The sequence below is a fragment of the Leuciscus leuciscus genome (genome assembly GCF_965113295.1).
Source record: "Leuciscus leuciscus genome assembly, contig: SUPER_11_unloc_3, whole genome shotgun sequence".
In the NCBI taxonomy this organism is placed as follows: domain Eukaryota; kingdom Metazoa; phylum Chordata; class Actinopteri; order Cypriniformes; family Leuciscidae; genus Leuciscus; species Leuciscus leuciscus.
This window is the reverse complement of record NW_028118544.1, coordinates 14,452-36,292: the sequence shown is the minus strand read 5'-3', so window position 1 is coordinate 36,292 and position 21,841 is coordinate 14,452. Positions and strand designations below refer to the sequence as shown.

Here is a 21,841-nt window from a genome sequence, read left to right as displayed (position 1 = left end):
ATATATAGCTATGCCACTTTATTATTTATTGTGCATTTCCCCTTTAAGAGCCACTATCCAAATTTACATAAGGCTGATTTCAGAAAACATTGGTTCCACACGTTTTGTTGGCTTTTTGGTGAGCTGTAATGGTTTGTTTTAGTTGTATGCAGTTGATATGGAGACGTAATTGGACGATTTAATTGAATTGAATGTTTATTGAACGTTTGTTTTGTTTTTCAAATGCACTTTTTGTAGTAAAAATATACTTTTTATAGTGAATCATAACTCGTCAGCGGCAGGTGCAAACAGCGCAGCTGCCTGAGAAAATCCCTGGCAGCTGGAGATGCCACCGGAAGTGCCGATGCCACATTTTGCGCCAGACAGAGCCCGTCTACGGAGAACCTGCCAGCCTGGCCACTCCCTATTAAGTCCTATTGTACCGAATTTTGGTTGTAGTTCCACCAGAGTTCCACTGGGGGCGATCGCCCATGAGTGCAAAATGAATGGGAGTCTATGGAGCTAGATGCCTAAATTTGTCTCTTTCACCCGATTGCTGTTGAGAAATCTCAGATTTGATTGTTTTGCAAGTTCAACATGGGTTATAGGTCGAAAGTTGAATGAACGAGTACTTATGTCCTTTCGATTTCTTACAGGTTGAGTTGTTGTTGCCCATAACACGCTAGCATTCTGCTAATGAACGCTGATTGGTCAGTGAAGGACTGATTACGACCAGAGATACCGCTTGATGGCATCGTGGCATCCGAAGCGGGACCAGAATCAAACACAACAAAAACTCTTCTAGCACGTGTATTAACCTGTGTCAGCTGTGTTGTGTGTTTACCTGTGTCAGCTGTGATGTGTGTTTACCTGTGTCAGCTGTGTTGTGTGTTTACCTGTGACAGCTGTGTTGTGTGTTTACCTGTGACAGCTGTGTTGTGTGTTTACCTGTGTCAGCTGTGTTGTGTGTTTACCTGTGTCAGCTGTGTTGTGTGTTTACCTGTGTCAGCTGTGTTGTGTGTTTACCTGTGACAGCTGTGTTGTGTGTTTACCTGTGACAGCTGTGTTGTGTGTTTACCTGTGACAGCTGTGTTGTGTGTTTACCTGTGACAGCTGTGTTGTGTGTTTACCTGTGACAGCTGTGTTGTGTGTTTACCTGTGACAGCTGTGTTGTGTGTTTACCTGTGACAGCTGTGTTGTGTGTTTACCTGTGTCAGCTGTGTTGTGTGTTTACCTATGTCAGCTGTGTTCTGTGTTTACCTGTGTCAGCTGTGTTGTGTGTTTACCTGTGACAGCTGTGTTGTGTGTTTACCTGTGTCAGCTGTGTTGTGTGTTTACCTGTGTCAGCTGTGTTGTGTGTTTTCCTGTGTCAGCTGTGTTGTGTGTTTACCTGTGTCAGCTGTGTTGTGTGTTTACCTGTGTCAGCTGTGTTGTGTGTTTACCTGTGTCAGCTGTGTTGTGTGTTTACCTGTGACAGCTGTGTTGTGTGTTTACCTGTGTCAGCTGTGTTGTGTGTTTACCTGTGTCAGCTGTGTTGTGTGTTTACCTGTGTCAGCTGTGTTGTGTGTTTTCCTGTGTCAGCTGTGTTGTGTGTTTACCTGTGTCAGCTGTGTTGTGTGTTTTCCTGTGTCAGCTGTGTTGTGTGTTTACCTGTGACAGCTGTGTTGTGTGTTTACCTGTGTCAGCTGTGTTGTGTGTTTACCTGTGTCAGCTGTGTTGTGTGTTTACCTGTGACAGCTGTGTTGTGTGTTTACCTGTGTCAGCTGTGTTGTGTGTTTACCTGTGTCAGCTGTGTTGTGTGTTTACCTGTGTCAGCTGTGTTGTGTGTTTACCTGTGACAGCTGTGTTGTGTGTTTACCTGTGTCAGCTGTGTTGTGTGTTTACCTGTGTCAGCTGTGTTGTGTGTTTTCCTGTGTCAGCTGTGTTGTCGATGCCTCGAGAGAAAAGAAAGTGCGAAAGCACCAAAGTGACTGAAGGATTGCCGTAAAGCAGTATCTCTGGTCGTACGATGTGTATGACGTCATTGACATTTTAAAATACTTTTTAAAGCAAATAAGTGATTCTAAAAAATCTAACACCCAGCAATGTGTAATTTCTTTGCATCTCCTTTCGAATACAACATTCAAATTACTAGACAAAAAATTATATCCTGAGAAAAGTGGATTTTGATGGCTATAGCTCCATAGACCTCCATTCATTCTGCACTCGTCCTGTGAGCGCCCTCATATGGAACCAGAGTGGAACTGCAACCAGTTCAGAAGCCGGAAGTTTACTGAGAGTGGAACTTCTCCCCACATTCTCTGCGCCAGACCTGCTGGTTATAAAGCATGGTAAGGTACAAAGGAAAAGCACAACGAAATGAAATGAATGTATACGACTAGTTGAAGTTTTCTGTGCTTTATCCTAACATTACACGAAGTAAATGCCTGCATTAAGTCAGGGACCACAAAACATTGCAAACGAATTAAAACATTATAAACTGAAACTGTCATATTTACCTTTTTTGAAATAATCCATTACATCATTACACCTGCTGAAACTCAAGCAGCATGAACTAAAAGCAAGCTCTTCTCGCTTGGAAAATTTGCTACTGTCACAATTTCTCTCCTCACACCTCTTTCAATTGGAATAATGGAAATATAACTGTTTCAAATAAATCTTTGTTTTTAACAAATTGGTTCAACAGAGGCATTAATCATCTTATAAAACTGTTTGACAGCTCTGGGAATCTCTTAACTTACGAACAATTCATGTCAACTTACAATTTTCCCGTACTGTTTAGGGAATTTAATTTAGTTAATAAAGCTATTCCTGTAACACTTCGTCAACTTATCAAATGTCATATTTGTTACAATTCCTTATCTGTGACAAACCCAAATTTAATTTTAGAAGGTGTTGAGTTAATTGAGAAAAAATGCAATAACAAGCATATTTGTAATATTTTCCAAAAACAAAACAAAATATCTCCTAGAGGGAAATTTTTCTGGAACTCTAAGATTGAAAATATTGATTGGAGAAGAGCTTGGTTAAATCCTTTCAAATACTGTATTAATAATAAAATTAAAGAAATACACTTCAAAATTCTGCATACCATTTATCCTTCTAAATCTTTAATATCAAGATTCTCTGATATTGATGATATGTGTTGTTTTTGTAATAATGAGAAAGAGATACTGACTCACTTATTTTTTTACTGTAATGTCGTGAACAAGTTTTGGACTGATTTGGCAGAATTCATATTTAATCTGATGAATATTAATTACTGCTTTACCTTAAAGGATGTTACCTTGTATTATGAAAACAAAAGCAATAAGGATCTGGAATTTATTGTTAACCTTTTTATTTTATTAGCAAAATTTCACATACATAAACAAAAATTTCTTAATTCATCTCCTATGTTAAATTTGTTTTGCTCTGACTTTGATTTTTATATTTCTTCTATAAGACTGTTAAAAAACAAAAAGTCTGTGAAATATTTAAAATGCTATGATACACTTTTTAATACCCCTGATATTTTGTAATATCTTTATTCGTTAAAATTGAATGTGAGATATCCTTTTTCTGTTTTTATTTTATTTTATTTTATGTATTTATTTATTTTTGTGTTATTTTCTGTATGTTACCTTCTCTGCAATAAAAAATAAAATAAAAAAAATAAAAAAATAAAAAAAAGCATGAACTAAAATTATCAGTTCCACATGCATGCCCTGGAAACTCATGAATATGTATGTGCTCCGAGTCCGCCCTCTGAAACCAAAATATACCATAAGATACTGTCACGTGATGTGCTACTGGAGAAGATTGCCCTTTTAGGAATACAATTAATAGGGGAAAGATTGGCAGTTAACAGAAAATTGATATAAAATGGACGTTCCATAGTGTCCCATAACTTGTCTCCAATTGGTCAAGTACGGTAGTTCTAATCAGTCTCCAAAAATAACTATATATATATATATAAATTGTTATTATTATTATTATTATTTAAATATTATAAATAGTAAATAAATAAAATGAATAAATGTTAACAATGACAATTTAATCTAATTCATGTATTTTGTTCATGTTATTAATAATAATTGTAATAATAACAGATATTATTATTATTATATTTCGATAAATATAAATAGTTATATAAATATAAAAGTGAGTTAAATTATAGGTTATTTAAGGGGTGTGGGTGGGCTTAAAACATGTTTACATTTTTACATTAAAAAAATTACATTTTCATTACATTCATTTCAATCATAGAGATTTCAATCTTCTCCAGTAATATTTATAATTTTTAAGTATTCAGTATTTTTTTTAAACGGCTGGTCACATGGCACCTGTTACTTTTTACAATACAGATTTGAGGTTGACCAATCACAGTCGTCTCTGATCATTGGCTAGAGACGCTTATTTAATCATTATAGTGAGAAAGTTCCGAGAGTTTCCATTTGTACGACAGCTTCTGAACCCATACAACTAATAGATTTAATCGGTTATACTTTATAACTCGCATACATTTCCAAAAAGACAAAAAAGTCCCGAATATTGCATAAATGGAGCATTCGTGTTTTTGAGCCGATGAGCGCCCTCTGGTGGAAAATTGAAGGATTGTTTGTGTGACAGTTCTGATGTTTTCCTCTAGTTACGTGATGTAAGGAAGTACAGGGCATATAAACTAAAAAAATATGCCTGTGAGTTTGATGTAATGACAAAACATGGGTTCACATTATTTTTATTTTTATCGGCCGTCGCCATCGCTACATTTAGGGACGAACAAGAATTCTGTGAGAATGAAAGTTGTAATGAAAGAGAGTTCGATAAGAGTCACTTTTATAGCAATGTGAAACACTGTGGAGAAATACCACTGGCATTATCACATAAACTACTAGGTAAGATACAGATATGAGTGCCAACATGCTATTTTACACGTTGATATGTTTTAATAACTTCTGTGTGTTTTACAGATGCTCTGCCTCTTGATGAGGTTGATGGTAATGTTATTCGTACTGTGAAGAGAAGTGTGTTTTCAGAGTCTCAGCCCTCTCCTCTGAAAGAGCCCCTGACACTGGCTGCTGTGTCACAGGTCAATAAACCCATCCACTCATCATCATTTACAGAGAACTTGTGCTTCACTGCAGTCAAACCTGGGGATATTGTTGCAGTAACTGTGTATAATTTATGAAACAGAAAAATACAATGGAGCTAGTGCCATCTAACCACCAGTCAAAAGTTTGGTCACACCCACCCATTCTTTATCATTTTTCTTGTCCACATTTTAAAATAGTAATAAATTAATCATCATCATCACTACCAATAGCATTGTCGTCGTCAGCATAATTTTGAACTTATTCAGGCTGTTGTTACAAAGAAGTACACTTCATCATACTTTTAAAAAGAGAAATTATGAAAATAATATAGGCTACTTTAAAAGAATATACTTTGGTGCAAACTGAATATAATGTTTCGGACACTTAATTGCATCATGTTAACTGAAATTAAATGAACATTTATTATAGTTTGTAAGAAACGGTCATGAAAGTATACTTGTTAAGTGGCTTTTTATTTAATTAATTTTGTATTATCTGCAATAACTGTTTTTTAAAAGAAACATAGTTTTCCATTTTTATTTTTAACACTTATTTTTTACAAGGGTGAAGCAGATCACTTAAAAAAAAAAAAAATTGAACCACCCAACTCCTCAAATAAATGTCTACTTTAGGTTGTGGGCAAATTATTTTTAGCTATTATACTCTCTATATATATAGATATTATATAATGCTAGCTTAAAAATTGGACCCAACACTTACATACCAATAGAAACACTTTATCATACATTTATTTAGTCACAAACAGTTCATTTATTGTATTGAGTTAATTAATTCAGTTCATTTAGTGTTTTTTGTTTGTTTTTGTCAGTTATACTTTTATTAATTGATTCAGTCATAAAGCTTTTAATCAGCTAATGAACTCGTGGGCCACTTGGACTCTTTACAGAACCACCAGTGGTCTGAGGATCACAGTCTGAGAAAACTGCTTTAAAACCAAACTGGACCATGGTACCACCACAGTACTTTTGTGTAAATGTTGTTTCTGCATATATTCAGGCTCTTTTGTGTATTTCAGGATGTGTTGAGGAATATTTTGGATCTGAATGAGTCTGTGATTCAGAATGAAGAGTTTGTCCGTTGTGTCAGTGGTGGGAAACTGTTTCCTGGCTCTGTTCCACTGGCACACAGATACGGGGGCCATCAGGTAAAACTGACCGTCACTTCAAACCCGACAGCGATGGCGTAAGACAACCAGAGCAAACATGTCAACCATGTGTTATTATTATTATAGTTTGGTTATTGGGCCGGACAGCTGGGGGATGGAAGAGCACATTTGTTGGGTGAATACACAAACAGGTAAAATCATCCTTTTCCATCAGCGTTCAACACAAATCATCAGTTGTTATTGTCAGATGTGACTTTTCTGTTGTAATGCATGTCAACTTTCCCATAATGTTGTTTAAGATTAAAGAATGGAAAGTGTGATCTATACTTACTGGTTTTTCAGCAAATAGATGATTCTGGCATTTTTTTATCTAATTCTCACTTAATGCTTAAACATGCGTCTGAACAATGACATCTCTCAGTTTAGAACTGTGACAAGTGTTAACCGTTAGAGCGGTATACAATCTCTCTTTTATCCAGAAAGGGTGAAAGATGGGAAGTCCAGTTGAAAGGCTCTGGAAAGACACCGTACTCAAGGTGAATATCAGTTTCTGCTGCTCAATATTTTTGATATGCTTTTTAAGTAATTCTGAGATATATTTAGTTGTAAATGATCTTACATTATGACTCATAGTGTGTGATTCTCTGTCTGGCAGGAGTGTAATGGTTATGCTGTTTACTGTACATGATGTTTTGTGTGCAGGTCTGGTGATGGACGGGCTGTGATTCGCTCCTCTGTGAGGGAGTTCCTGTGCAGTGAAGCCCTCAGGTACACACACACACACACACACACACACACACACACACACACACACACGTACCAGCAGAGCCCTCAGGTACACACACACGCACACACACACACACACACACACACACACACACACACACACACACACACACACACACACACACACACACACACACACACACACACACACACACATACACACACACATGTACCAGCAGAGCCCTCAGGTACACACACACACACACACACACACACACACACACACACACACACACACACACACACATATATATGCACAATATATATGAATGGACATGCACAAGAAGAGTAATATATGGATTTATCATATTCAAATGTTTGGTGTTGAATATTATTTTTATTTTTATTTATACTTTTTCCATTTTTTTGCCTTTATTGTTTGTCAGTCTGGTTGTGAGTGAGGAACCTGTTTGGAGGGATCCGTTTTATAATGGCAGTGTCATAAAAGAAAGAGGTAAAATACGATCAGATTTGGAAAAATCGAGTAACTAAGTTCTTTATCCTCCTCAGCTTTATGTGATTGTTCTCTGTATCTATCAGGAGCGGTTGTTCTGCGTCTGGCCAAGTCCTGGTTTCGTATCGGTTCACTGGAGATATTAACTAGAACTGGAGAGTTAGATGTCCTACGGTATATTAACTTTAACTTGGGAGATAATATTTTTTTCTCACTCTTATTTGCTTTTTAATTTATTTTTATTTTTTATTTTCAGGACATTGTTGGACTTTGTAATTAAAGAGCATTTTAAATCTATAGCAATTAGCAACAAATGACCCTGACAAGTATGTGGTGAGTATCTGTGTCTCTCTGCTGTTTAGCTGTAATACAAGATTATTTTATATTGTCTGATCAGTCTCACTATATTTGAATGGTTTTCATGTTGTGTGAAGGGGTTTTTCTCTCGAGTGCTGAATGAAACGGCACATTTAATCGCCCACTGGATGTCGGTTGGTTTTGCTCATGGTTAGTTCACTCTGCTTTACTTGTTTAGTTATCACATAGATTTATCATTATAGATCGAGCTTAATACGCAAAATGCACAACAACATGATCTGCATCTTCACACAGGAGTCTGTAACACAGATAACTTCAGTCTGCTTTCTATCACTTTTGATTATGGCCCATTTGGATTTATGGAATCATATGACCCAAGTATGTTTCTTTGTCTAACTTAAACTTTCATAATATTAGCAATCATCTTCCTATACGTTTAGTTTTTAAGCTTTTTTGTCATATAACATTTCACACACACACACACACACACACACACACACACACACACACACACACACACACACACACACACACACACACACACACACACACACACACACACACACACACACACACACACACACACACACACACGCGCGCACACACACACACACACACACACACAGGGACTCTGTATATTAACCCTACCCCTAAACCTATGAGGACACAGGAAGTGTGAAGATGTTTACGTTGTCATTATACACATTTGTGTCCTCCTAAACCATATACGAGAACACACACACACGCATACATATATATATATGTATACAATACTGCAAAAGTGGAACATTGTATGAATAGTAAGCTACTTTAGATCTACTATAAATTTTGTATATACTTACAGTATATATACATGGGTTGAGGGGCATGATTAATTGCATACTTTTTTTTATCCATTACTTGTTTTATTTTACTTCATTATATTCTAATAAGTTAAAGTGAAACAGACAGCCATAATAATTACATATAATAATTCTATTGTTAAATGTGTGTTATTGCTCCAGCATTGTTTCCTCTGTATAGATTTTGTCCCCAACACGTCTGATGACGAGGGCCGGTACAGTATAGGAGCTCAGGCTAATGTTGGCCTGTTCAATCTACAGAAACTTCTAGAAGCTCTGAAACCACTGCTGACCTCAGATCAGCTTTCACAGTAAGAGATCCTTTTATTTTCTGTTGGTATTGGTCTGGAATAAATAAGAGTGATTCGTGTCAATTCATTTACTTCAGATCTCAGCAAATATTGAGAGAGTATCCACAAATCTACCATCAAAGGTGAGCCTGTCATTAGACAATATAGATCACTGTATTCCTCTCTGAGTCGTTCCTGATCTCACTTTACTGTTTCTGTTATAGATTTCATGAGATGTTCAAAGCAAAGTTGGGCTTTCTGGGAAATGAAGAAAAGGATTCATATGTGATTGCATTTCTTCTAAAGGTAAATATTAGCTGAATTGTTTTTTTCTCTAATTGTACTATAATTAATTCATGTGATAAAGTTATTTGGCCATTCTCAGGAAATGGTGTCATTTGTGACAATAAAAAAAAGAAATAAAAAAAAGTAAGGAATCAGTAAGACACACACACACACACACACACACACACACACACACACACACACACACATAATTTCATTATAAACTTTTTTAATTAGATAGTTTTTTTATTTTATTATTATATATTTAACGACCAAACTGTCAGAAATAGTTAAGTTCAGTATGGAGTTAAATCAGTAGTAGATCACACAAATGGCAGCATTTCCTGAGAATGACCCATATAATGTTGTGTGATGTGTGATGTGTTGAGCTAATGGAGGACACTGGAGCAGACTTCACTATGACTTTCAGACAGCTGAGTGAAGTGACCCTGTCCCGGCTTCAGAAGGGATCCTTTGCTCCGGTACGTTTCCTCTCCATTCACTCCCACAGCAGCCGCAATATCCATAATCATGATTTCAGTCCATTAACTGTGACTGTGTCTCTCTTGACAGTCTTTGTGGGCTCTTTCAGACCTCTCATCACACAAGCATTTCAGAGACTGGGTTCAGCTGTATTTACAGCGTCTGTCAAGGTAATGTTGCTGTAATGTAAACTCAAACTCTTTAGAGGATTAAAAATGAACATCACTTGATGTGTTAATCGTCTTCTACAGGATAATGAGTGACTCAGATGAAGAACGGCAGCACAGAATGCAAGGTGTGTTTTTGTATATGTTATATGATGCAGTGTTATATATTATGTGTTTATATATTGTTACAGTAACACTACCGCTGAAATGTTCAGGATTGGTAAGATTTGTTTTTGAAAGAAGTTTCTTATGCTCACGAAGGCTGCATTTATTTAATCAAAAATACAATAAAAACAGTCATTTTGTATTACTATAATATATTATTTATTATATTATGAGATATTATTACAATATAAAATAAATTATTCTATTTGAATATACAGTATTTGTGTAATTAATATATTTGTTCAGTTGAATGTAATTTATTCCTGTGATCATTTCTCCAGTTTTCAATGTCACATGATCCTTCAGAAATCATTCTAATATGATGATTTGCTGCTCAAGAAACATTTGAAAACAGTTGAGCTGCTTAATATTTCTGAGGAAACCCTGATACATGTTTTGATTAATATAAAGTTCAAAAGAACAGCGTTTATTTGAATCTTTTGTAATATTATAAATGTCTTTATTGTCCCTTTTTATGCAGCCTTGCTGAATAATATTATTTTCTTTTTTTTTTAAAAAGCCTTACTGACCGTAAATGTTTAAACGGTAGTGTACGTTTTTTTACGATGTGTTATGTTGTATTTAATGTTATTAGTAATTTTTCTATTGTTCAGGAGTAAACCCACGGTATGTGTTGAGGAACTGGATGGCTGAATCTGCTATCAGAAAAGCAGAGAAAAATGACTTTTCAGAGGTATTATTATTACATGTGATGTCAAACTAATATGCTGTCATGATCATGCTTATCATATATCTTAGAGTGTTTGCTTTAATATATTACTGTGAAATGAAGACTTGACAATTATACATACAATGTAACATCTTCAGACAGACCATTATGGCTTGTTGACAGTATGTTTGATGTATTTCTAGGTGACACTGTTGCAGAAGACTTTAATGGAGCCATTTATGGAGCAGGAAGAGGCTGAGAGAGCCGGATATGCCAGTAAACCTCCATCCTGGGTTCAGCAGCTGAGGGTCAGCTGTTCTTCCTAACTCAGGGTCGAATGAAAAAAAAAAATCATGAATTTCAGCATCATTTGAACCAAAAATATTGTTTATGACATTGTAATCACACTTCCTAATGGATGATCTGATTGGAGGATGCGCCATGTTTGATGTTATATATGTACATATATGCACGTTATATATGGATAATGGACATGGATGTCTTTTGTAATATTGCTGTTTCTGCATTTCTACAAAAGGGCAAAAATCTTTGCATCATGCATCTCGTTTACTCCTGTTTAACAATTAGGCATGTCAAAATCTGTTAAACAGTTAACCAGTGGTGGAATGTAACGAAGTACAAATACTTCGTTACATTACTTAAGTACACTTTTCACGTATCTGTACTTTACTTAAGTAGAATCAATAGTGCATACTTTTGACTTTTACTTCGTTACTTTTTGCAGCAATTATTATACTTTCTACTCCACTACATTTCTACAACGTTTCGTTACATTTTCGGATCAGTTTTTCCCCCTGCCAAAACAGGGATTGAAAAAAATCTCCATGTTTTCGGTGCTGATCGCGTTGGTGGCGCTAACAATAAAGCACCTAAAAGCTGTCACAAAGAACCAGCAAAAGTAATGAATATGTCAAATATAGCAAGAAGACATTTTAATTGTTTATTAATAAACAAGTGTTTTCTGTGTCGGCTGCAAAGATGAGGTTGACGATACTGATACGCGATCTTCGCAGTAGTGAACGCGCCAGAGAGAAATGCGCATTTCATACGGATTATAAGCAGAGAGCAGTCGGTTTTCTTTCGTTTTGAATTGTTCTGTTTAAAAGTACACATTTAAAGCTGTCTAAAGATATATTTATCAGGTCTGTGAGGCAAGTAGGATACCTTATACGCTGAGTTTCGGTTCATTTATGAGACGAGCTCCAGTTCACTCGCCAGCGCCTACGTGTCGTGATTATCTATTTTCTACTTATTTATTAAATCCTGGCAATTGTTTGATGAAACATTGATTAAAATTGAGATACAATTAATACAAAACGAAATTCAAATTTAAAAAAGGCTTTGTGCTTTCTGTTTGAGGTCTCAGTGAAAGTTTTAAAGCAGTCTTTTAGTGCCTTTCAGAGCGGTCACGTCTGTAACATTGTTTTTTCCTCATAAATGGGAACACGAAAAATAAAATAAAATGAATATGTTATGTTCTGTGGAGAGCCAACCCTTCATCCGGTGGGTATTACTTTTGGTTTGCGCAGTGTAATTCACAGAATTACAAAAAAATATTTTTCTACCTAAAAGTTAAATATTGTTTGTGTCCCGTAACGCATGTGTAGCCTAGATTTCCCATTAAATATAAAACGCATACTGGTATTTTTCAATATGTATTAAATGCATTTTCTGAGAATTTATATTTCAAGTTTTTACTGCAAATGTCCCGTTTATAACGATGGAATTGCCAAATATTAAATAATTTATCCTCAACTAGTTTTGTGGTGTAGGGCTACGTATTGTATAATGTTAACTTCAAAAAAGGGGTGTGTCGCGATTCTGCCTTCTCCCTTCTCACACCGCGACACAGGTTCGTAGATCTGAGTGTAGCGATTTCGGATTCATATTGTTACAGCCCTAATTTTTAGAATATAGACATTAAGAGAATAAATTGTTATGCAAGTACTTTTACTTTTAATACTTAAAGTACATTTAAAATCAGGTACTTTTTACTTAAGTAGGGTTTTCATTGTGGTACTTCTACTTTTACTAAAGTAAATATGTCTCTGGTTATTTGTACTTTTACTTAAGTACTGAGATTCAGTACTTCCACCACCACTGCAGTTAACTTTGCAAGACCTTATTTATTATGACATTCCATTAGCAATGATGATATAGCATATTTGTAATACAAATAATCTGATTAGGTGCGTAAGTACAAAGTATTTACATATTTTAGTCTGGTGGTGTAATGCAAGAATATTAAACAAAATAATTAAAGATGTGTGTCCTAATGTCACGCCGAGAACTTGTTTGGCGGTCAGTTCCTCAGTCCAACTACAAAAACATGTCAATTAGCTCTATCTGTCTTCAAGATCATTGTTGACTGCGCTTTTTCAGCATTGCTGTCATCAGTTCTGACATGAGTTCGCCACCTGGGGGCGCTGTTTGTAGAGGTGTCGTTCTCTTTGGTGGAGCTGGAGGCATTTTTCTGATGGAGCCGGCGGATGGGTTGGCAGCCGGTGCAGGAGCTGGTGGTGGAGGCGGTGGTGGTGGAGCTCCACCTGCAGATGCAAAGTTTTGGGGACCAGGAGGAGGAGGAGGTGGAAGGGAGGTGATGGGGTCTGGAGGTGGTGGGGGGAGTGAGTCTCCCCCGTAAGGTGCAAAACTAGGAGGCGGTGGAGGAAGAAAGTCAGGGGGCAGCTCGGCATCTTCTGGAGGAGGTGGTGGTGGAGGCAGGTCATCCATGGGTGGAGGTGGGAAGGAGGATTGTGGGAATCGAGCTGGAGGAGGAAACTTGTTGACTTTGGTTGTGCTGGCAGGAGGAGCAGGGGGAGGAGGAGGCAACATGGGGTCGGGTGGTGGAGGAGGCAGGGTTTCCATTGAAGGCGGAGGTGGTGGGAAAGATGTTTGGTTGCCAGGACCCTTCAAAAACAAACCAAAAGTAGCATTCAGGAGCATTTCAGATAAATGATGAAATTACAAGGGGATTAAAACAGCTCTAAAGGAACCGTTACCCTTCGTAAAATATTAGTGTGCGTAATTTTACTGCTCTTGAAGTATACTTTAAATCTTTGAAGTATATTTAAAAATATATATTTTCAGATAATATATTGTTCATTAAATAAAAGGCCACTATATGTGTATTTAAAGACACTGCACTTTCATGACTGTTTCTTAACAGAGTTTAGTGCAATTTTAAAAAGTGTACTTTGCAATCATGACAAATTAACAGTTATACTTTTTAAATTATGGTTTAGTAATCTTTTGCAGTACATTTATTTTGATATTGACAAACATACTAGAGCACACACTACAGTTGAAATTATAATCAAATTTGCGTGTTATTCGTTAATACATTTAATGTTAATATTTTAAATTGACCAATTGGCAACTTCATCATGACAAATGTGTAATTAAATATTGAAAACATGTCAAGTTTCAATAGAAATGATATATGTATATTTTAGTTTACTATAAATGCTTCTCAGTACATTCGGCAGTAAACTTCATATTTCATTGAAAGAAGAAGTAATTATGAAATGTTATAAAATTATGTACTTAAGTGTGTTAATAAATTTAAACTATATTTTGTTTAATTGCAATTAACATGCAGTTAAGTGTCTGAAAACATAATAGTTCACACTTCAGTTATGGTCCATGAACTTATATTATTTATGGTATTATATTATGGTGTTCTTCATTACTAACTGATAGATTTAGAGGTACCTTGGTGTCCTTTGGAAGCTGAGGAGCGTGTCCATTCGCAGCTTTGGCTGAAAGATAAGCACAAAAATGTCATCAAAATCCTTTAATATATCAAGATCTATGATACATCATAGCTCATTATCTCTACCTTTAGGTGTAGGAGAGGGTGTGGATGCACTGGAGGAGGCCTGGATAGTGCGGTTAGCCCAGCTTCCAGTGCCGGCTGCTTTCCTCACAGCGGCTTTGTAGTTTTCATATAACTGCTTACCATACTATGACAAAATCATGACAAAACAAGACCGTTAATAAAGTAGAAGAACTTTTTTTTTTTTGACAAAGTAGACAGCTCACAATAGGACCCAACACAATACAGCTACAATTTACAGTATGTTTTTGCATTGTAAACTATAATTTATAATTTAATTTGCTGCAAAAACTTCAACTTAGTGTCTTCTTGCATTTATCATCATTATCTATTTTGGTTTTTGGTGTGTGGCCTGGTTTCTGCTCACCTTTGCAATACGTATCCCAGTCACCCACAGAGTCATGGTCAACTCATCATCACAACACAGATACTTGATGTATTGGGATTCTTTTTGAATTTGAGGATCCATAAAGCAGATCACAGTGACCATATGAACATGACACACACCTGATATACACACCTGAGAAGGCCAAGATAATAACACTTCATTTAGTTGTTTTCGCTATTGTTTCCCTGTCATTCTCTACAGATTTGTGGAACCATTCATTTTTCAGGGATTGAATCTTTAATCAATGTTTTTTTGTTCTCAAAACAACAAAGGGTTGGGTAACAACTTACTAGGGTTTTCAGTATTAGTTCATGCTTTGCTAATATTCATTTTTCTTCAAATGGACAGTTGGTGATATTAACATTGTTTTGATTACATATGTTATTGAGCTGCAGTTGCATAGCAGAGACAGTGGATGACACACTAAAATCACAATTTGATTGCCAGTGCCCCTCATGCCACACTTTAGGATTAGTCCTAAATATTGCTAAAATGAACCACAAAAATATTGTGCTTTATAATTTTGAATTATTCAACTTTATTAATTGTGCATGTATTACATTTATTGCATTTTTTTTTTGCATTGCATTCTTGACAAACATAAAACACAGCCCACCCTAACCTAATCATAGGCTGAAACACCCTTGATGATTTGTCATGCTTTCTTAATGAGATGACTGAGATAACAAATGATTTTATGTGGGGAGGGAAAGGAGTTAAAATAGCAAGGAAACATTAATTGCAAGTTATAAAGAAGGAGGATTAGGATTGATTGACTTAGAAGTTAAAAAGAAGGCCATAAGGGTAAAAACGATGAAAAAGTATTTATGTGATAAAGTGGAGTATGGATGGAAAGGTTATATGAAGGATGTGCTGGACAAATGTAGTGGATGTGGGGAAGAAGGGCTTTTTATGGGATTGAAAAAGCCGATGTATGACAAAATGCCGCTGTTTTATCAGGAAGTGCTAAGTGTGTGGGCAGAGGTCATATACAGAAATATACAGTATGAGTGTGAAAATATAAATCAAGTTTTAAAACAACCGATATTTTTATATCCAAATTTTAGAATGAAAGAGAGAGTGTTTTATGACAAATTGTATATGAAAGCAGGAGTGAGACAAGTTAAGGATATAGCATATGATGTAAGAGGGTTCTTACCTAATAGAGCCTTATATGATTGTGTTTCGGAGTGGGATGATGTAATCGAAATGTCAAAAGTGGACTCGATGTGTGAAAATATTAAGACAAGTCTGCCCAGAGCCTGGGTAGAGAGTATTGAAAATGAAACTGTTAAACCTGGGGAATGGGGATTGCCAGATTTGTATTTTGACGGAGGTGATGGGAAAAGACTACTAGAAGGAGTATCCACTAATATGATGTACACATTTATTTTGAAAAAAGAGATCAAATTACCAGCATCAGAAAATGTGTGGCCTAAAGGTGCTCCCTGGCTTAAAGGTTAAGGAAATTTGGGAAAATCTATGTGTAAAGTACAATGGAATAGAATGTGAAAACCTGGATTTTAAATTAAGACACAACAGAATCTACAGGAAAGTGGTCCTCCACCAGATAAACAAGAACATAAAGAGGGATTGTGATGTGGGTAGATCTGCTCCAGAAACGTTGATGCATGTTTTTTTAGAGTGCAGAGAACTTGATGGTTTTCATGAAAAGCTAAAAGAGCTAATCAAAGAAAACTTCTCAGTTCTCGCGCATGCGCCGTGGCGCTCTCGTAAACTCACGTCAGAGGCCCTGTGTGGGAAAATTAATAGTTGAATTGTTAGGAACACATTCAGCAATGAAAAGGATTTCTATTTGTATCTATGTAATTGCCTACGTCAAACTATGCGACTTACACACATAAATGTATTGTGATCATTAGAGTTTGTGGTTGCGCAATAAAGACTCTGGATATATGCTGTACAAAGAAATCTCTCACAATAGGCCAATGTCTGGGTATCTGAGAGAAAATGGGCTGCGTTTCCCAAAGCATTGTGAGATAAGTTGATCGTAGAGGACATTGGTGGCAAATGGTCTTCACGATCAACTTCACAATGCTTCTGGGAAACGCAGCCCTGGACTGGAGCTCAGAGCCACTGCAGAGAGAATTACACAGAGCTGGCCAGTGAAATGAGACAACAGATACTCACTGTCACACATGCCTGCTATTATTATGGTTACAGTTATAATGCATGGATTGATTTGCACAGAAACAGAGTTTGATCAGATCAGAGAAGCTCTTCCTGCACATATTCAAGGTAATGTTCCACAATGGTTTCAGTGTCCCAGGACAGCAGTGAGCTCAACACTGCACAGCTGTGTCTTTAAAACACTTTGGCCAGTGGACAAATGAGAGGCTACTTTTGACAGTTTGCAGTTCCTCTATTACAGTGGTGAGATATTATACCTTCTATAATAAGAATAAATGAATAAACATCATGTTACACACAAAAACAAGCAAACTGTAAATTCAATAATCTTTTATGCTCTGTCTTCGGTTTGCTTTCTTGTGAACATGATGATCATCAGATTGACCCATCATTTCAGATGAATATGATCATTTTGTGCAGGCTAAATAGGTCTTCATCCAAAATGAACGTTATCTTATTACATTCAAATTATTATGTAAATACACTGTACAAAAACCAGTTTTTTTTTTTTTTACTGATCGGTGATGGGACCGAGAGTGAAACTTACAAGTGTAGAATAGGTTAAAGAAAAACAATGTCGCAATGTGAAACCATCATGAAAGTTTAAATAATTAAGTAACAAAACAAATTTTCAGTTCAAGAAGAATTTCTTAGATGATGACTTCCGAGCAACTTCACCATTGATAAATGTAAAACCAGTTCATAAGAGACATAAGGGTGCATTCCTGTACACAAAGAAAATGTATTAAGGTTTCATGCTTTTTCAAACTGTCTTTGGATCTGAACCAAAAGTAAAAAAACAACAACAAACAAACAAAAAAACTTGCAGCTGCACATACAGAAAAAAATAAATAAAATAGTAATGTCACAGTCTCTGCGTCTTCAGTCTCTGTGTCTTCAGTCTCTGTGTCTTCAGTCTCTGTGTCTTCAGTCTCTGTGTCTTCAGTCTCTGTGTCTTCAGTCTCTGTGTCTTCAGTCTCTGTGTCTTCGGTCTCTGCGTCTTCGGTCTCTGCGTCTTCGGTCTCTGCGTCTTCGGTCTCTGCGTCTTCGGTCTCTGCGTCTTCGGTCTCTGCGTCTTCGGTCTCTGCGTCTTCGGTCTCTGCGTCTTCGGTCTCTGCGTCTTCGGTCTCTGCGTCTTCGGTCTCTGCGTCTTCGGTCTCTGCGTCTTCGGTCTCTGCGTCTTCAGTCTCTGTGTCTTCAGTCTCTGCGTCTTCAGTCTCTGTGTCTTCGGTCTCTGTGTCTTCAGTCTCTGTGTCTTCAGTCTCTGTGTCTTCAGTCTCTGTGTCTTCGGTCTCTGTGTCTTCGGTCTCTGCGTCTTCGGTCTCTGTGTCTTCGGTCTCTGTGTCTTCAGTCTCTGTGTCTTCAGTCTCTGCGTCTTCGGTCTCTGCGTCTTCGGTCTCTGTGTCTTCGGTCTCTGTGTCTTCGGTCTCTGTGTCTTCAGTCTCTGTGTCTTCAGTCTCTGTGTCTTCAGTCTCTGTTGACTGTGTGACTGTGACGTCTCTGTAGCGGCTCCTTATTCACCATCAGCTGATCCTTAAACTACAATTAAACACACAGAGTCACATATGGAGTATGAGACATTACTGCGGTCACATCACATCAGTAGATTCATTTCAGATCAAACACAGGCAGAGATACATACAGAGTACATTAATATTACAGCCAGAGATATAAAGGTGAGGAGAACATCAGAGCTGTTGTTCTGCACGCGGGAGAACGACAAGATGAAGAAGATCCTGATCAAGACCATTGTGAACAGATCATCGTGTCAGGAACACTTCCCACTTACCGTCGTGGAAACGAAAGGTTCAGTCGATTATTCGTATCATATGAATGATGTGATGAACAGAAACTACTCTCGCAATTAATTGTAATCTTTTCTGGGAGTGATCTAGATTCTTCTGTGACAATGTCCTGCAGCCGAGAGTCAGAGCGGACCTCCTGTCGGACAACATCTATGTACTAACTGATTAAATGATAATACGGCATATGTAGTCCATTCCATAGAGACTGTGTGTGTTCTCAGAATAATGAGAACAAATAATGTTTATTACAGGATCTAAATAACTGAGCAGTTAAACTCGCTGTTCTCCAGAAAAATCCTCCATGTTTTGCACATTTTTAGGTTTTCCAGAATCTTCTGCATATTTGACACCTTTCCAACAATGACTGTATGATTTTGAGATCCATATTTTTACATTAAGGACAATTGAGTGACTCATACACAAATATTACAAAAGGTAAAAACATTTACTGATGCTCAAGAAGGAAACTATGCATTAAGAGCAGGGGGTGTAAACTTTAAACAGGATTATGATGATGTGTACATTTTGTTCAAAGATCATCTTTTTTTTTCATTCAGTACTGCCCTTCAGAAGCGAATACTTCCCGGTTTCACAGAAGACAAAATAATTACAATTTATCCTGTTCATGCAATTTAAAAAGTTTACACACCCCAGCTTTTAATGCATTGTGTTGCATCAGTAAAAAAAAAAAAAAAAAAAAAAAAAAAATTATATATATATATATATATATATATATATATATATATATATATATATATATATATATATATATATATATATAAAAACAAAAATATTTTTGTTTTCTTCAAGAAATACTGTGTAAAACTGATGTCATTAAGATAATATGCAGGGGAAAACCAAGTCCTATGTTTGGTGGACCCTTTGTGTTACAAACCTTATTAGTATTCCAAAGTATTCTAAATTATTTAGATTAGGTTACAAATTACTGTATTTTGTCATCTTTAGTAAATAATCTACTTACAAGATAGTGTCTCCAGTTTATAATGTGGATCATTCTTCAGATCAGAGAGAAGCTTCACGTCTGATTCTCCTAGTTTATTCTCAGACAGATGCAGATCTCTCAGGTGTGAGGGGTTTGATCTCAGAGCTGAAGCCAGAGCAGAACAACCTTCATCTGTGACTCCACAATCCCTCAACCTGTAGAGAACAATGACACACTCTTCACTCTCTCAGTTCAGATCAGATCAGTTTAACACAAGGGTCCGCAGCCGTACTGCAGGGGGTCCGTCAATTAATGCTTGATCACAAATAATTTTTTGTTAAAAAATTAAAACATGGGTAAAAAACATCACAGTCAAATTTAAATATAAGCACTCTCAAACGAATGCAAGATCTTCCTCAAACAACCTTCATCTGTGACTCCACAATATTTCAACCTGTAGAGAACAATGACGCTGTGTAAACAGTGTGTAAAATGACCATTTTATTAAAGATTGCAGTGTGTGATGTGATTTGAATGTAGTGACAAGCAATGCCTCTATATTCTACACTGCTTTATAAAGGATGCCGGTTCTCCATGAACTTCAGGAGAAACTGAGGGACAAATACCATGCAGTGCTGTAACTATGGAGTGATAAAGAGATAACATTAATAACACCTGAAGTGTAACTTTATCAATTAAATGTACTATATTTTAGTTCAATAATATTAATTTAATATTTTGAAGATATTTTTGTTTCTAAATATTTGTCCAATAATGATCCATTAATGGCCATTTAAAAGAATATTTTTCTAATATGTTTATTACTTATATTACAATTAGATTTCATGCTTAGCATTTAGCATGCTAATATATGCTATAGCTAATTAATAGTTTCGTAGCAATCTAATACAATCTTATAACTCAGTCATGTGACACAAATATAAGAAATTGAATGAATTAATCCAGTTAGGGAACCATATTAAAATCACTTTAAAACTTCTTCATTGGGTTACTTGGAAATGACTTGATTCCACGATGTTGACATTATGTGAACAAATGATCTTTGTTGAACTTAATTGGTTCATGTGGAACTGATGTGCATGATTCAATCATTTAAATTCAACACACTTTTTCAGTGCATTGTTTTCTGTATCTTAAAAAGAATTTTGGATTTACTGTAAATCCCTCTGGTCCTCTTCGTTTAGGGGTCACACTTGGCTCCTTCGCTGTCAAAAGTGACCGAAGCCTTAAAATGTCTTTTTTTGTTGCATTTTTTTTTTTTTTTCAGGAAAACCAATGTAATATATTTTTGTTCAATAATATTTTTTTATTATTATTTCGAATTTAGAAAGGTTTCTATGGTACTACTAAAAAAAATTATGAGCATTTTGTTCCATTAGAATTCATATTTTTATTATTATTATTTTTCAATAAATGCAACATGTCACATTAGTGCAGGCCTTTAAAATCCATTTTTTGAAGTGAGAAAAGCGTCATCCAGTGGCGTTAAAAAGTAAAAACTTGTGTAATGTCGTGTAACCGCCTGTAGGCTGTACTGTTGCTCCCTATATAAATACATAGAGAGGCTTTTTGATTCCCATTGTTTTTTTTAGACATGATTTCTCCATTTTATTCGTTTTTTTTTTATTTATTTGGATATATATTTAGACATTCTAAAAGACTATTTTTGTCAAGTTTTAGATAATTTTGTTACATAAGTATCAGGTTTTGCATTATGATTACAATCAAACAATAATGTTTGGTTAGAAAAGGAACACAATGCAAGCATTTTTGTTAATCAGTATTTGATCATTAAAAAAATCGAACAAAATAAGGGATGGATAGTGATAATTCAAAACACTTTATACAGACATTTTGCAATTAATTGGTATTTTATTCAGTTTAATTCTATAAATGGTAATAAAACTTCAGAAGGGAACAGCAATTATGATCTAACAGCAAAAACAATAAAATAACAACAGCAAACAATCATTATCAAACTGTAGGTTAAAAAACAGGAATAAAAATGTAATTATAATAATAAATATTATTTTAACT

The 21,841-nt window shown here is 35.9% G+C and overlaps 2 protein-coding genes and 1 pseudogene across 3 annotated transcripts in view; 1 reads left to right on the top strand and 2 right to left on the bottom strand.

Annotated features, from left to right (window-relative positions):
• LOC309510150 (uncharacterized protein) overlaps window positions 1–18,616 on the bottom strand; it is a gene marked incomplete at its 5' end in the record, with an annotated part of 77,118 nt that extends 58,502 nt beyond the window's left edge. The window contains 2 exons of the mRNA XM_082191216.1: window positions 17,551–18,547; window positions 18,591–18,616. Of these exons, the coding sequence (XP_082047342.1) occupies window positions 17,710–18,547; window positions 18,591–18,616 (864 nt within the window). The 3' untranslated portion in view covers window positions 17,551–17,709. The remainder of the gene's footprint in view (window positions 1–17,550; window positions 18,548–18,590) is intronic.
• Window positions 4,627–12,288, top strand: LOC309510162 (protein adenylyltransferase SelO-like; annotated as a pseudogene). Its single transcript, XR_014211769.1, has 19 exons — window positions 4,627–4,856; window positions 4,932–5,050; window positions 6,091–6,219; window positions 6,307–6,371; window positions 6,660–6,716; window positions 6,883–6,996; window positions 7,353–7,420; window positions 7,507–7,594; window positions 7,677–7,753; window positions 7,855–7,927; window positions 8,033–8,116; window positions 8,762–8,891; window positions 8,969–9,013; window positions 9,095–9,176; window positions 9,545–9,637; window positions 9,729–9,808; window positions 9,890–9,933; window positions 10,585–10,664; window positions 10,844–12,288. The product of XR_014211769.1 is annotated as a protein adenylyltransferase SelO-like (transcript).
• LOC309510151 (amyloid beta A4 precursor protein-binding family B member 1-interacting protein-like) lies at window positions 12,768–14,899 on the bottom strand (the record flags this gene model as incomplete). Its single annotated transcript, XM_082191217.1, has 4 exons — window positions 12,768–13,568; window positions 14,373–14,419; window positions 14,500–14,623; window positions 14,864–14,899. 4 exons carry the CDS (start codon window positions 14,897–14,899, stop codon window positions 13,020–13,022), a joined length of 756 nt encoding a protein of 251 aa, XP_082047343.1. The 3' UTR covers window positions 12,768–13,019.
• Window positions 18,617–21,841: the final 3,225 nt, after the last annotated feature.